The sequence below is a fragment of the Suillus fuscotomentosus genome (genome assembly GCF_016647785.1).
Source record: "Suillus fuscotomentosus strain FC203 chromosome Unknown F5891scaffold_7, whole genome shotgun sequence".
In the NCBI taxonomy this organism is placed as follows: Eukaryota; Fungi; Basidiomycota; class Agaricomycetes; order Boletales; family Suillaceae; genus Suillus; species Suillus fuscotomentosus.
This window is the reverse complement of record NW_024539519.1, coordinates 45,875-60,790: the sequence shown is the minus strand read 5'-3', so window position 1 is coordinate 60,790 and position 14,916 is coordinate 45,875. Positions and strand designations below refer to the sequence as shown.

Sequence of the window (14,916 nt, the reverse complement as noted above, 5' to 3'; positions counted from 1 at the left end):
TTAAAAAGTTGTTTGTCACGTTTGAAGCGGGCGCTAAGCTTTTCTGATGCATACATTGTAGTTTCCATATCACTGCCTACCTGACTTGCTCTAACTTAATAGATCTACACATTTCAGATTTACGCCTTCGCACTACTGATATCTACCCGGACTGCCGCAGTGAGTAGCAGCTTGGTGAACAGTAAGTACTGTCAATTAATATGAAAAATCAATGTGCTAATTATACCACTTGCATCATTGTCTGGGAAAATCCGGACTGAGTTTCATTCCCTATATAAACTGTGTCATGTTGTTTCTTGTTCCTTTTTCTCTTTCTCATACAACACATACTGTAGGCGCACACAAACGCAGTCCGGTTTTTTGCCGTTCCCTATACCCATACCCATACCCACATATATACATAAGATAATGTTTTACTAGCATATACACTATACATACCTGTACATATTATTGTATCAAATATCATGAGTCTTGGTGACCTGCATCGCCCTACTACAGGTGATGGGATTGTCACCCCTGCTGCAGTAAATGCAGAAATAATTCCAGTGCAGTTTGCCATGCAGGGTTCGCAGCTTGCCTCCGCTACTGTCCAACAGGATAGTTCTGCAGCTGAAGGGAACATCACCCCTCCAACACTAGCACAGCCTGTCGTGCTGGATTCACTAGCTACTCCTATCGTCGATACTCCTATCAAACAAGATAGTTCGACAAGACTACCCTTCACGACCCTTGCTTGATGCCGAGTTGATACCCTCAACTCCATGGGCAAGGAGATGCAAAACTATGTCATTGGCCCGATCCAGTAGAGAACTTCCTCAATGAGTTCCTGCCGAACCCTGAAGATTATGACACTTCGGACTTTGCTTCACGCTTCGCTTCAGCCTCCAATGCTGAAGTGTTCGACATGCAATCTATTAAGAAAGAGGAGGATTCTTACAATCGATTTGTGAGTAATTCCGCACTTATGATATTCAGATCCTTGACAGTTTTACTGCAGATTAACGGCATACGACCCTTCGCTCCCCAGTTATCATTTGTGAACAGTTCCAAACATGCAGACACCAATAACTGCTCATCATTCACATTCAACGTCAAGCCGGATGTATATGTATACAGCGACGGAACATCACACGGCTGCAATATTTCCAAATTCGAAGTCAACATCGAATTCAAATGGAATAATATCCACGACGCATTCTGTAAAAATCCTGGAGTCAATCAGTCAGTTGTGTCACAAACCGATAAGGGCTTCGATACGTTGGGCCAAATAACCAGCTATGCTGTCGCTCAGCTTGGCACTCAATATCGTACCCATGCATTCTCTGTCCTCATTATCCACAATCGTGCTCGCATCATCAGATGGGATAGGGAGGGAGCTATTGTCACCAACACCTTCAACTACTACCATGAGTCACACCTGGCCTATTTCTTCTATCGTTTTGCACGAGCATCGCCTGCCCTGCATGGCATTGACACTTCTGTAACCCCTGCTAGCAATGAAGATGCTGCCCTCACAAGGACGGTGTTAAAGCTCGCTACTACCACATGCATGTTGAAAGTTGCAGTCCCTCAGGATCCTGCCATTGAGGACTCTGACTGGTTGACGTTGATCATCCCCCAACCTGTTGCAAAATGTTTTCTGCTCATTGGCCGCTGGACTTGCACATGTCCTGTGTTTGATATTCTCAACAACAGGGTTGTAATGTTCAAGGATTCTTGGCGCATGTCATTAAAGGATGTTCTACCGGAAGGTGAGACTCACAAATTATTGAAGTCGCACAATGTTCGTAATGTCACATCATGCATCGCATTTAATGATGTGATCCACACTACTCCTGAGCAAAACACCCAGACTGTCAAGTTTGGGAGCGCCAAATGGGCTTGCCCCAACAAGGCTGTCACTCCCCACATTCTTCACCGCCTGGTTCTCGATCTTGTAGGCAAGCAATTGACTGATTTTGAGAGTTCTCGTGAACTCGTCCAGTCTGTTCGTGACGCATTACTTGGTACATATTTACTTTGCACATATTACCTAATGTCCATACTCATTATCCACGCAGCCCACCAGGATGCATCTAAAAATGCAAAAATATTACATCAAGATCTCAGCATCAGAAATATCGTTATCTACCGAGGGAGGGGCTTTCTCATCTATTGGGACTTAGCAAAGTTACTTATCATTCAGGGTCCTTGACAAACCACCTGCACGGTATGTTCATTTTCTAAACTCATATATTGTATTGATTTTGCCATCACCAAGGGAACCTGGCAGTTCATGTCTGCTCACCTCATTAAAAATAATTTTGCTGTCCATGCTGTCGAGGATGACCTCGAATCCGGTCTGTACGTCGTTCTGTGGACAGCCTTGAAGTACAGGGAGAGCTACATGAGCGTCATTGACCGGATGCAATTCATTTTGCAGATCTTTGACGCTGATCTGCTGGTGGGGACCGGAGGATCCGTGAAATCAGATTGGCTTGTCGCTAGAACCTACTTTCCGCATGATATATTCGTCAGCTGCAAACCACTCGACAATCTCATCATTGAACTAGCCCAGTTCTTCTCACATTGGTACTCCTCAGTTTCCCCTGAGGCACAGGAGTCACTTGTGTGATTGTGGCTCTCATTGCAGGAAGTTTTGGACGAAGCTGGGTCTGTGCGCATGGCTGCACAGCAAAAGATGATAGATGTCATGCAACGCTGCCTGTTGGAGTCTTCTGCTTACCAGAAGGAGATAGGTATGCAGGTCCTGCACACACACAAGGTCATCATCAATATCTATGAGAAGCACCTTGGCTCATCCGGATGGCCTGACAAAGACGTGGCCGTACTGCAAAAAATGCATCCGACCAACAAGCAAAGCGGACATCGTTTATACACCAAGTCACTATGCACCTCACAAGATGTGATGTCCGCACGGGTGCAAGTCACACCACCTGGCAAGAAGCATAGGCTGGATCCTGAAGATGACGTTGAGATCCTCAGTTTGGTAGCTGGCCTAGATGACCTTGTGTCCTTCGATCAATGATATTTTCTAGTACTTTGTGAGCCTGTATTCATCTTATGCTTACACTTACAATACATATTATCAACTTGCAGCTTGTCTGGTAGAACACCTATATGCTGACAGGATGGGTGAGTCAAGCAACCAGTGGATATTCCAGAAAAGAAGGTTTATGAATTGCGAACTGCTGCATGCCAGGAACTGGCAGCTCATCTGGTAGAATGCCTGTATGCTGATGGGATGGGTCAGCCAAGCAAGTGGTGGATGGCATTCCAGAAAAGAAGGTTCATGAACTGCTGCCCACCAGGAACTGACAATTCATCTGGTAGAACACCTGTATGCTGATGAGATGGGCCAGCCAAGCAAGTGGTGGATGGCATTCCAGAAAAGAAGGTTTGTGAACTGCTACCCGCCAGGAACTGACAACTCATTTGGTAGAATACCTGTATGCTGATGGGACATCCAAGCCAAGCAAGTGATGGATGGCATTCCAGAAAAAAAAGTTCGTAAATCATAAGGGGTAGTTAATGGTATCTAATCATTGTATCACTTCCGTTCTCCCTTCTCCTTCTCTGGCTTTTCCTCCTACATCCCTAGATGTGCTTAGGCAACTGCACGGGTAAACCCCCAGGTGTCAGCACTCATACTCACACCCACACCCGGAGGAATACCCATACCCTCAAAGTGGGTCTGGGTTTTTGCGTGGGTGGACGGGTAAATGACCCGCACAGTAACCCGCAAAGGGTATACCTGCGGATTGCTGCAAATTCAAACAGTTCATGTACAAAATGTAGCTACTCTAATTTAATGGCATCCCACCCAATCTCGAGCTCCTGCTCCTCCTCACCTTCAACATCTGCAAGTGCTGCAACAGACATGACATCCTCTGTCTTCACTAGATTGAGCTTGCTCCAATATCCGAGGCACAGGAGTGCGCGGGTTGACTGAGCTGATAATTGAGAGCGAACATGTGAAAGGAGGAGACGCCCATGACTAAAAAGACGTTCAACATCCACGGAAGTAGCTACCATAGTCAAATAGTTAGCTCCTTAATACGAAATAAATGTAAAAACAAAACATACCAGGTATACTAAGATAATCTAACGCCATGCGAGAAAGGCATGGATAAACAATACAACATTCATACCACCAAGCAAGGGGGTCCTCAACATGCTCAATGTCAGTGCCCAGGTACCTGTCAAGTTCGTTTACAGAGTGACTTGTCGGGGGTGCAAGTGCAGGGATATTGTCGAAGATGTTGCCCTGTGGATGTAGATAGGTTGTGAGTCAGCGAGTGCATCAAGACAGACAATAAAACTCACTGAAGAAACTTCTGCTGCTATACCATCGTCTGCCTCAGAGTCTGCATGTGAGGCTGCCAACATCGAGTCGGAGTATGAGCGCTCAAATGTCTCCCATACAAGCAGTTTCAATCCAAGTGTCTTCCCACTTCGCACATCTGAAATATGTGAGTTTGTGACGTGGGTGTAGAACTAAAAGTAAGAGGTCAGACAAATGACATAGATTAAGAAAGAAACTCACCCATGGCAATACAGTACACTTCCGATGTATCTGTCAGTCAGTAATAGCGATTCAATGTCTTTTTGGCGAGTCCTACAGCTACATGAATCGATGGAAGGAATGAAGCATTCAAGGAGTAAGTGGTCAGTTTCTTGTCGATTAGGTCCATTGCTGGGATAACGGTCGCCAAGTTTGGGGTTGAACGCGAGAAGAACAGTGTTGCGTCCTTGAGGATCTAGAGCAAAGTGTCATGTAAGTGTTACTAATTAAGTAATATACAGTGTCACATATGGTTACATATGTGCACACACCTTCAAGACATCCCGTAATTGCTCTGCAATTACCCATTCGTGGTCTGTTAACTCAAGTTGTCGCAAGCCCAGGTCTCGTCGCTGGGTCACGGCATCAATCGCCTCTCGATGCCTCAGTGCATACTCGACCATGTTGAATGTCGAGTTCCAGTGTGTGGAAACATCCCGTGGGAGTGTCGTAACCCTCATCTTCAAAGCTTCAAGAATTTCATGCCAGGCCGGGAGGAGTTTAACTGTCAAATGTATGATCTTGAATCCGAGTTTGCGAAGCTAGGTACTATGTCAATTTTCAAGGTATGTTTCATGATCTGAACTCCCACCTTTGTGAGTACTAACTTGATGGGATGCACACTATTCCTAAGGTTTTCCTGCTCGATATCTGTCAACAAAGAAACTTCATTGACCAAGCCATCCATGTCATCTTCGTCATCAGCTATTGACTCTTCTGTGTCCTTGTCGTTTGTGGATGCCTTGAATTCATGGAGCAAGGACTTTGCTACAAGATTGATGGTGTGCAAAAAGCACTGTGTGCGCGATGCTTTTCCGCCAAAGTCGGGGAGTGCGGTACTGATTTCGTCGATCATTACTGTGTTATTCAATGTGTTGTCGCATGTAACAGCCAGGATCTTCATTGCAGTAAGTCTCATTGAATACATTGTGTTGATTGGACTAACTTTTTCTATGATTCCAAAATCATCTAGTATCTGTTCAAACGCTCCCGCTAATTCCTTGCTGGTATGCGACTAACATGCTCAATATCAATCAAGTCAGGCCAAAGTAGGTCATCCTTACTTTTGGTATCTCAACAATATCTAACGGCAGACTCAGCGGCACTCCTTTATGTTCGAGGTGCGCAGATACAGCGACCAAAGCCTGATGGTTTGTTGAAGTCCATCCATCTGTTGTGAAGTTGACTTTACCTTCATGTTCCTGCCAGTGGGTATATTAGATTCATGCTGCGCTATGTTTAAATGATGACCGTGCCTTTGTGATTTTAGCTATGCACTGTCTTGTCCTGGCAAAGACCAACCGAATGTCACGCGACACTGTAGCAGCCGAAGGTAAGTAATATTCAGGTCTTCCGGTCTTCATAAGAGACTGAAATCCCCTGTCCCTGACAATTTAGAATGGTCGTAGACTTTTGGCGACCCAACGAACGATTTCAGCCCTTATCGTGGCTATCTCAGCTCTCAATCCAGTTAGGAAAGATGGCAGCGTACTTTGTCTCAGTCTGTGTATGTTGGCGATGCGAGTATGTCACTTTCCCCTTGCCTTTTTGCTCGAATGACGTTGTGATTGACCCACTCCGTAGGATGCTACCAACTATCTTAGTCCAAACCTCCTGGGCATCTTTGGCTTGGTCTGCAGATTGCAGAACCTCATCACCCCAGCACAATTTGATGTGCTTTTGCATGTTACCAGTAGACCTCACATCCTTTTTGTCGAGGAATCGTTGAATTGTAGTTGTGCATCCTCGAGCACAGCACTTGAACTGATGTGTGTGACGTCCATTGTGCTCAATGATACGTGGTTTGGGCTCGAAGAATGCGTATACAGGTGAGCACCACTCCTTCATTAGTCGAGCTATCATCTGATTAACAAATTGTTTTAATTGAAGATCGTATTGCGTACTGAGCTCATCTTCAGCAGTTTCAATGTCCAGACTTGGATTGCGAGTCTCATTGGCATCATCGTCGCTCTCGTCATCATCGACCATGATCACATCATTATGCAGATCAACCTCTTCCTCTTCAGTACAAACCACTGCTCGATGTCCCTGTACTGGTGTAGCTGCGGGACTCGGAGTAGCCGTGACATTGTCTTCCATGTCATCCTTTGTGCGACCGTGGTTTGGGATACTTTTAGCCTTCTTGGACTGGCTCGGTGCCACATTTTCCCCATTCATGTCTTTCTTCCATTTCTTAGTCGAGGGGCCATCAAGCTTCTCTTCGAGGGCTGCCTTCACCTTGTCTGTGAGTTTGGTGACTCATTTTGCTGTTTTTGCAAATATGTTTGGCTGCATGATGTCTATGACTCACGGCTAGAGGATAGTGATACTGATATGCTCGCTATTGATTTTTTAACAACTGTACAGTACGAGTAGCCGATTTCCTGTTTAGGTAGAGAAATATAGTGATTTTGACGTGTCAACGCAAGCCGCAGGTATGGGTGAGGGTGCGGGTGCGGGTGCCTGAAACATGGACCCCCACCCACACCCTTGGAACACCCATACCCACCACCCACATGGGTTTCCAAAGCCTGTGCAGTTGCCTAGATGTGCTCTAAACCCAGAAGATGTTCCATCTCGTCCAACTCCCGCCATAACCTGAGCAGCGCTTCGCACCTATCCTCTACCATCAATGCTAGGAGGCATTTGTCGCAACGCGACATTTGGATGGGGGGGTGGACAGGACGTGGCGCGTGCGGATGGGCTTGCGTGTGTTCCATATCGTCTTGTACGATTTCCTGTGCGTAGTCCCATAGCACCTAGAAACATCGTAATTTACTAATGGGGATGGGCAGCAATGGACTTACTATCGCGGATGGCATTACTGTGAATGTTTCTTGACTGGGTTGGTCCCATATGTTTGCAGTGTGCTCGATGTTCCCATCATGATCCTCCAGATCTTGCTCCATGTTCCCAGTGTGCTCCTCTATACCTCCAGTGTGCTCCTCCATACCTCCTCCCTGATCCTGCATGTCATTTCCAGCTTGTTCCTCCCCATGAAAAGTCTATTGTAGAATTAGTGTATTCACTCAGGCGGTAGTCTATCTTACATGGTAGTTTTCATTAATATCAACTTCCTGCAGACAATGCATCAGTCCCCGCTATTGGACTAGACAAACGTCAGACCTCAGTTGTGGATAACGGACTGGATTACTAAGTACCTAGACAAATGTCAGACTATAGTAGTAGTGTTAGTGTCTAGGTAGTATACGAAGAAATAAGAGACATACCCTCAGTCGTGGATAACGGACTGAAGGAAAAGGAAACAAGTGAGACGAAACATATAAATAATGGTTCGAATTCCTATGAGATACTCCGCCAAGCCGCGTTGCGTTGTCATGTGCGTGTTTCACGCGCCAACACTCCTCCTTAACGCAATGCGTGCTCCTCCTCGAGTTCTTCACCATAGTCCCAAATAGTTCCGCAAACGACCGTGATCTTTCTTCGCCAACGCTTTCGTGAATATGTCGGCAACATTTTCGTGAGTCCGGACATAATGGACTTTGAGCTGACAATGGTTCACATGTTCTCGAATTGAGTGATATGCGATGTCGATATGCTTGACCTTCGCATGGTAAGACGCGTCCTTGGTGAGGACTATCGCGCCGTTGTTGTCGCACATCAAGGGAGAAGTGGAACTTTGAGGAAAACTGAGTTCGTTCAAGAGCATACAGATCCATGCAATCTCTTTTCCGGCCTCGGACGCAGCAATGTACTCGGCCTCGCATGTGGATAGTGCAACAGTCTTTTGTTGACATGCGCTCCAGGTAATGGTCCCGCTGCCCAGTGAGCATGAGTATCCACTGACAGAACGATGAGTGTCGATGCAGCTCACGAGATCACTATCCATGTAAGCCAGTAGCTGTATGACATGTTCCCCGCCGAGCACGAGACAAAGGGAGCGTGATCCTTTGAGATAATGCACCACCCATTTGGCAGCCTCCCAATGTACTGGACCGTATGAGTCCAGAAATTTACAGAGTTGTTGGACGGCGTAGGAGATGTCCGGCCATGTACCAATAGCAAGGTACATCAGCAAACCAACAAGTGATCGGTAGGGTGTGCGCGACATGAGTTCCCGTTCTGTATTGTTACGGGGGGAATGGTCGCGGCGGGACAAGCGTAAGCCTGGTTCCATAGGAATGGAGCAAGGTACAGCGTCCTGAAGCCCGAATTGTTTGACGATCCGGTCGATAAGAGCGGTCTGCGAGAGGGAAATGGTCCGAGCTGGGCGATCGCGAGTGATGGCTATGCCAAGGCAGAAGTGAGCGTCCCCAAGTTCAGCTACCTGCCACTTCGTGCGAAGCTGAGTTTTGAAGTCAGCGAGAGCAGCCTTAGAACTACTAACGGTGAAGAAGTCGTCAACGTGAACAGTGATGAGGAGAATACTGGCGGGAGAGCGCCGGTAATAAATGCAGTGTTCACTCTTGAGACGTCGGGATCCCCATGAAATCATTGCCTCGTTGAGGGTCTTGTTCCATACGAGGCCACCCTGTTTCATCCCATAGAGGCCTTTCTGAAGCTCCCATACGTGATCTTCGAAGCCGGGTGCGATGAAGCCTTCCGGCTGTTCCATATAACAAACTTCGTCCGAATCTAGCAGCCCATATAGGAAAGCGGTCTTTATATCTAATTGCTCGATTTCCCAATCGAGGGCCGCGCCGAGGTGAGCGAGAATACAGAAAGATTCGAGTCGTGCCATAGGAGCTGAAGTCTTGGTGTAGTCCTGACCCCAGACTGCTGAATAACCCCAGCATACGTAGCGTGCTTTGAAATGAGCCGCTATCAGCTCACCGTCTGCTCCATATGGTCCCACCCATATCCGCTCCCGTCTTGAACTAAAACAACAGCTCATCGACAACGACAAGGGAAAGGGTTCCGGGGATGTCGCCATGGTCACATCCAATAAAGGAAAACCAAACTGTGGTCACCCAACCAACCAGACAGCTTGCGCTGACTGTGGTCAGTCTTCCCACACCAATTGCTGCACTACCTGCGGGGGCTGGTGGCATTCAGCCAAAGACTGCTATGGTAAGGGGGGCACCATGGAAGGCAAGAAAGACAAGGTCATCGCACGCCATTGTGCTGCACATGCTGGCAGCAATTCTGGCAGGACACCCACAACCTCCTCATGTCCGACGAAAAGTGCCTCCACCGGAAGACGTATATGATGCGCTCCTCACCACAATTGACCTGCAAGCAAGCATTGACTGGTGCACTCATTCCCAACATGTCGACTTCGCTGGTCTAACTTATAAGGTGCCTAATCAGCGCACGCATACCCCTGTCGACCCCTCCATCGTTCCATTTTACTTGGACAGCGGCGCGTCCGTTCATATCAGTAATGTTGAATCAGACTTCTACACTCTGTGCCCTGTTCCTCCTCGCGTCGTCAGCGGCATCAGCAACTTGTCCATCCAAGCTGTTGGTGTTGGCACAATACATTTGATCATTGCGAAAGGTATTCACCTGACGCTCGACAATGTCTTGTTCATTCCTCATGTGACCGTTCGCCTTTTGTCCGTCTCGGCTATGTGCACTGCCCATAGATGTACCGCATCTTTCGATGCTACCTCGTGTTGGGTTCAGGCCCGTGGATGCTCACAGGCACTCTGACCTCACGGCGCCTCTACACGCTTTCCGGGGGACAATTATCCGCTGACCATGCGTATCTTGCGAGCCGCGCGCCAACGTTAGAAACCTGGCACAAACGCCTTGGCCACGCCAACTACTGTACCATTTATGACCTCGCCCGCTCTGGCCTTGCTACCGGTATGCCCATTAACCTGTCATTACTTCCTTCCGTTTGTGACACTTGTATTCTTGGCAAACAGACGAAAACGAGCATACCGAAGGTTAGGGAGGGGAAGCGTTCAGATCGTAAGCTTGGCATTGTACACGTCAACTTAATGGAGCATCCGGATTCTGTCTCCGTCACGGGACATAGATACATAATGGACATTATTGACGACTTCTCGTCGTATTCATGGTCTATCCCCCTCACCTCGAAAAGTGATGCCTTCCCGGCTCTACAAGCCTGGGAACGCGCGCGAGAAGTTGAGACAGGTTTGAGGGTTGGTATCTTCCGTTCTGACAATGGCAAACTCAAATCAGCCGGCATGTGTGAGTGGCTCCTCACGCGTGGCACCCAACATCAATTCACTGCGCCTTACACTTCGGCTCAAAACGGCCGTGTCGAACATTTACATCGCACTCTCATGGGTAAGGCGTGCTGTCTTCTTAGATAGATGATCTATAGATAAACACCTATAAAAACAAATATCTCCACGGTCAGCGATTCAGACAAATACCAATGACTGATAACGTGGTCGTTCGTGGGTGGCTAGTTGTATACTACCCAAGGTATGTTCAGCTAAGGATACTTCTGCAAGATCAGTAATACAATGGTCAATCCAATCTTTGGACTTGACAGGAAAACAAACAAACAATGGTCAGCCCGACAGTATGGCGATGACCAAAAGAATATATGGGTTTCTTCCTCAAGTTCCCTTTCAACAACAGTGCCTCGTGCCAACTATACTCCAAAAGAAATGGTGCGGAATTACAATGATAAACTCCCTCAGCACAAAACAGGTAGAATCAAAGGTCAAGACTAGTCAAATGCTTTATTGTAGAACTCTTAGCCCGATATTGAACCTGCTGTCAAGGAACTCTTCTTTGAGTATTCAAACAGACTCAGGAACGGACGTCCTTGGGTTTACTACCAAGTCCCCTCTTCAACGGCTAAAGCCTAGCAGGCACAGAATATCTTGGCTCAGTATCACTACTCAGATGAGTGAGGTCAAGCTTCACTATCAATTCCTAAAGTCTCCCCACTATGCTACTACTGAGTCTTAGGTGGACGTAGAGACAACACAAATATTTTGGATCAGTATTTTTGGACAAAGAACACCAAAGGTCAGTGAAAGTAAAAGAAAAGAAAAAGAAAAAATAGAAATCAGAATAAAAGTGTGGCTGTACCTTGCTTGCTGGTTGTTGCACACAGTGAGCTCACAGCGGGTCGTTCAGTATGATGGGCTTGCAGTATTACTGTCTCTTGAGAGTGTTCCTCTCAGTCTTGAAACAGTTCTTGACACTGGTACTGACACTTATCACACCTTACTTCACAACTTAGTGTTAGTTGGGCTGAGAAACACCCTACTACCTGCTGGTATCTGCTTCTTATTATTTCAAAAACTGGGGTCATTATATACACAATAAATGTGGCTGTGCTACTAGTGTATTCAAGAGTCATTAAGAGTCATAGTGAGTCATATATTCAGAGGGAGTCATAGTGAGTCATTGGGTATTTTGCTAAGTCATGTGACCTGTCCAACCCCTGATGACAAATCCAGAAAGAGAGTAAGAAGTGTCACATGATATGAATCCTGTGTGTGGCTGTCTTTGCTTTGCTTTGTTTGAAGGGTGAGAATGACGCGAGCCTAGTATTTAGGGGTTTACTAATGTTTTTCCAGGACAACATATGTGGGAAATATTTTTCACAGTCACCTGACATGTGTGGGATTTTGTCTGAGTCATCACCATGGCTGGCTAAGCAAAACTCATCGCGGAATTAAATGTACTAAAATATTCAGGCTGCTGGTATACAGACTTGAAAAATAAAAAGAAAAGCAAAAAATATTCCCTTAGCCTCAGTCCAACTTCAGATAAAAGGGAAAAGGGTTTCATAGTGGTATTTCAGGGTATATGACTCATGAGAGAGTATTGGTCGTCCATGCACCGAACCAGTTTGGTGCAGGTCAGCGCGCAATGTGTACCTCGTGCAATGTGCCTGCTAATCGTTGGGATGAATTTGTCTTGACTGTGGGCTACCTGACCAACCGTACGCCAGTCAAGTCTCAATCTGGTCATACACCCTATGAGGCCTGGTTCGGTGAGAAACCCAACCTCTCTCACCTGCGTGAAATTGGTTGTCGCGCGTTCGTGCTTATCCAGAATCGACACAATCCCAAAGTTTTCGACCGCTCTACTGAGTGCATCCTCATTGGCTATTCTCAGGATTCTAAGGCTTATAGGTGCTATCACCGCGCCTCCAACAAAGTTTTTATCTCTTTCCACATTTCGTTTATAGAATCTTTTAATGATCACAGCACACCCTTAGAACACACCCTTAGAACATGTTCCTGCCCCATCCCCCACCTGCACTCCCTATCGTCCCTCTGTCTCTGACGCTATTGATGCAGATGTCGACACCCCTCCACACCGTTCCTCACGCACGCCTGTCCCATCTGAAAAATGCTGTACTATTGAGGGCCTACCATACATCCCAGCAGCTCAACGGGCAGCCCTAGCTTCTCTCGCAGCCGCAGAACACCTTCGCGCTCTTGATACTGTGTCTGATCATGTTTTTAGCGCCGAGTCCACTGGCTCTGACATTGAGGAGCTAGAGGCCGAACTTTCCCACCTCACTGAAGTATTTGCTGCAGTGCCTGACGACTTCGACCATGAACACTCCGATGATCCAGCAACTTACGCCGATGCTATGGCGTCCCCACACGCTCGTGAATGGACTGTCGCCCTGCAGGAGGAGTTCAACTCCTTGCAGGACTTGGGTGTCTACAAACTCGTACCTCGCTCCTCCATACCTGCTGGTCGTAAGCTGATGAAAGGCCGACCTGTATTTAAGCTCAAATGCGACCAAACTGGTGCGGCGGCTCGTTTCAAAGCACGCTACGTATGCTGGGGTTATTCAGCAGTCTGGGGTCAGGACTACACCAAGACTTCAGCTCCTATGGCACAACTCGAATCTTTCTGTATTCTCGCTCACCTCGGCGCGGCCCTCGATTGGGAAATCGAGCAATTAGATATAAAGACCGCTTTCCTATATGGGCTGCTAGATTCGGACGAAGTTTGTTATATGGAACAGCCGGAAGGCTTCATCGCACCCGGCTTCGAAGATCACGTATGGGAGCTTCAGAAAGGCCTCTATGGGATGAAACAGGGTGGCCTCGTATGGAACAAGACCCTCAACGAGGCAATGATTTCATGGGGATCCCGACGTCTCAAGAGTGAACACTGCATTTATTACCGGCGCTCTCCCGCCAGTATTCTCCTCATCACTGTTCACGTTGACGACTTCTTCACCGTTAGTAGTTCTAAGGCTGCTCTCGCTGACTTCAAAACTCAGCTTCGCACGAAGTGGCAGGTAGCTGAACTTGGGGACGCTCACTTCTGCCTTGGCATAGCCATCACTCGCGATCGCCCAGCTCGGACCATTTCCCTCTCGCAGACCGCTCTTATCGACCGGATCGTCAAACAATTCGGGCTTCAGGACGCTGTACCTTGCTCCATTCCTATGGAACCAGGCTTACGCTTGTCCCGCCGCGACCATTCCCCCCGTAACAATACAGAACGGGAACTCATGTCGCGCACACCCTACCGATCACTTGTTGGTTTGCTGATGTACCTTGCTATTGGTACATGGCCGGACATCTCCTACGCCGTCCAACAACTCTGTAAATTTCTGGACTCATACGGTCCAGTACATTGGGAGGCTGCCAAATGGGTGGTGCATTATCTCAAAGGATCACGCTCCCTTTGTCTCGTGCTCGGCGGGGAACATGTCATACAGCTACTGGCTTACATGGATAGTGATCTCGTGAGCTGCATCGACACTCATCGTTCTGTCAGTGGATACTCATGCTCACTGGGCAGCGGGACCATTACCTGGAGCGCATGTCAACAAAAGACTGTTGCACTATCCACATGCGAGGCCGAGTACATTGCTGCGTCCGAGGCCGGAAAAGAGATTGCATGGATCTGTATGCTCTTGAACGAACTCAGTTTTCCTCAAAGTTCCACTTCTCCCTTGATGTGCGACAACAACGGCGCGATAGTCCTCACCAAGGACGCGTCTTACCATGCGAAGGTCAAGCATATCGACATCGCATATCACTCAATTCGAGAACATGTGAACCATTGTCAGCTCAAAGTCCATTATGTCCGGACTCACGAAAATGTTGCCGACATATTCACGAAAGCGTTGGCGAAGAAAGATCACGGTCGTTTGCGGAACTATTTGGGACTATGGTGAAGAACTCGAGGAGGAGCACGCATTGCGTTAAGGAGGAGTGTTGGCGCGTGAAACACGCACATGACAACGCAACGCGGCTTGGCGGAGTATCTCATAGGAATTCGAACCATTATTTATATGTTTCGTCTCACTTGTTTCCTTTTCCTTCAGTCCGTTATCCACGACTGAGGGTATGTCTCTTATTTCTTCGTATACTACCTAGACACTAACACTACTACTATAGTCTGACATTTGTCTAGGTACTTAGTAATCCAGTCCGTTATCCACAACTGAGGTCTGACGTTTGTCGACTGAGGAA

General features: G+C 47.3%; 3 protein-coding genes across 3 annotated transcripts; 2 read left to right on the top strand and 1 right to left on the bottom strand.

Annotated features, from left to right (window-relative positions):
- Nucleotides 1–904: 904 nt before the first annotated feature.
- F5891DRAFT_943966 (uncharacterized protein) lies at nucleotides 905–2,194 on the top strand (the record flags this gene model as incomplete). The annotated part of the gene is made up of 1 exon (XM_041374514.1): nucleotides 905–2,194. The coding sequence occupies one exon, from the start codon at nucleotides 905–907 to the stop codon at nucleotides 2,192–2,194; it is 1,290 nt and encodes a 429-aa protein (XP_041230765.1).
- A 993-nt stretch (nucleotides 2,195–3,187) lies between these two features.
- Nucleotides 3,188–3,349, top strand: F5891DRAFT_943917 (uncharacterized protein; the record flags this gene model as incomplete). The annotated part of the gene is made up of 1 exon (XM_041374512.1): nucleotides 3,188–3,349. A coding segment is annotated over one exon (162 nt), but the record flags the coding sequence as incomplete, so codon positions are not given.
- Nucleotides 3,350–4,583: 1,234 nt separating this feature from the next.
- On the bottom strand, nucleotides 4,584–5,106 carry F5891DRAFT_944034 (uncharacterized protein; the record flags this gene model as incomplete). Its single annotated transcript, XM_041374521.1, has 2 exons — nucleotides 4,584–4,751; nucleotides 4,837–5,106. Coding segments are annotated over 2 exons (438 nt in total), but the record flags the coding sequence as incomplete, so codon positions are not given.
- Nucleotides 5,107–14,916: the final 9,810 nt, after the last annotated feature.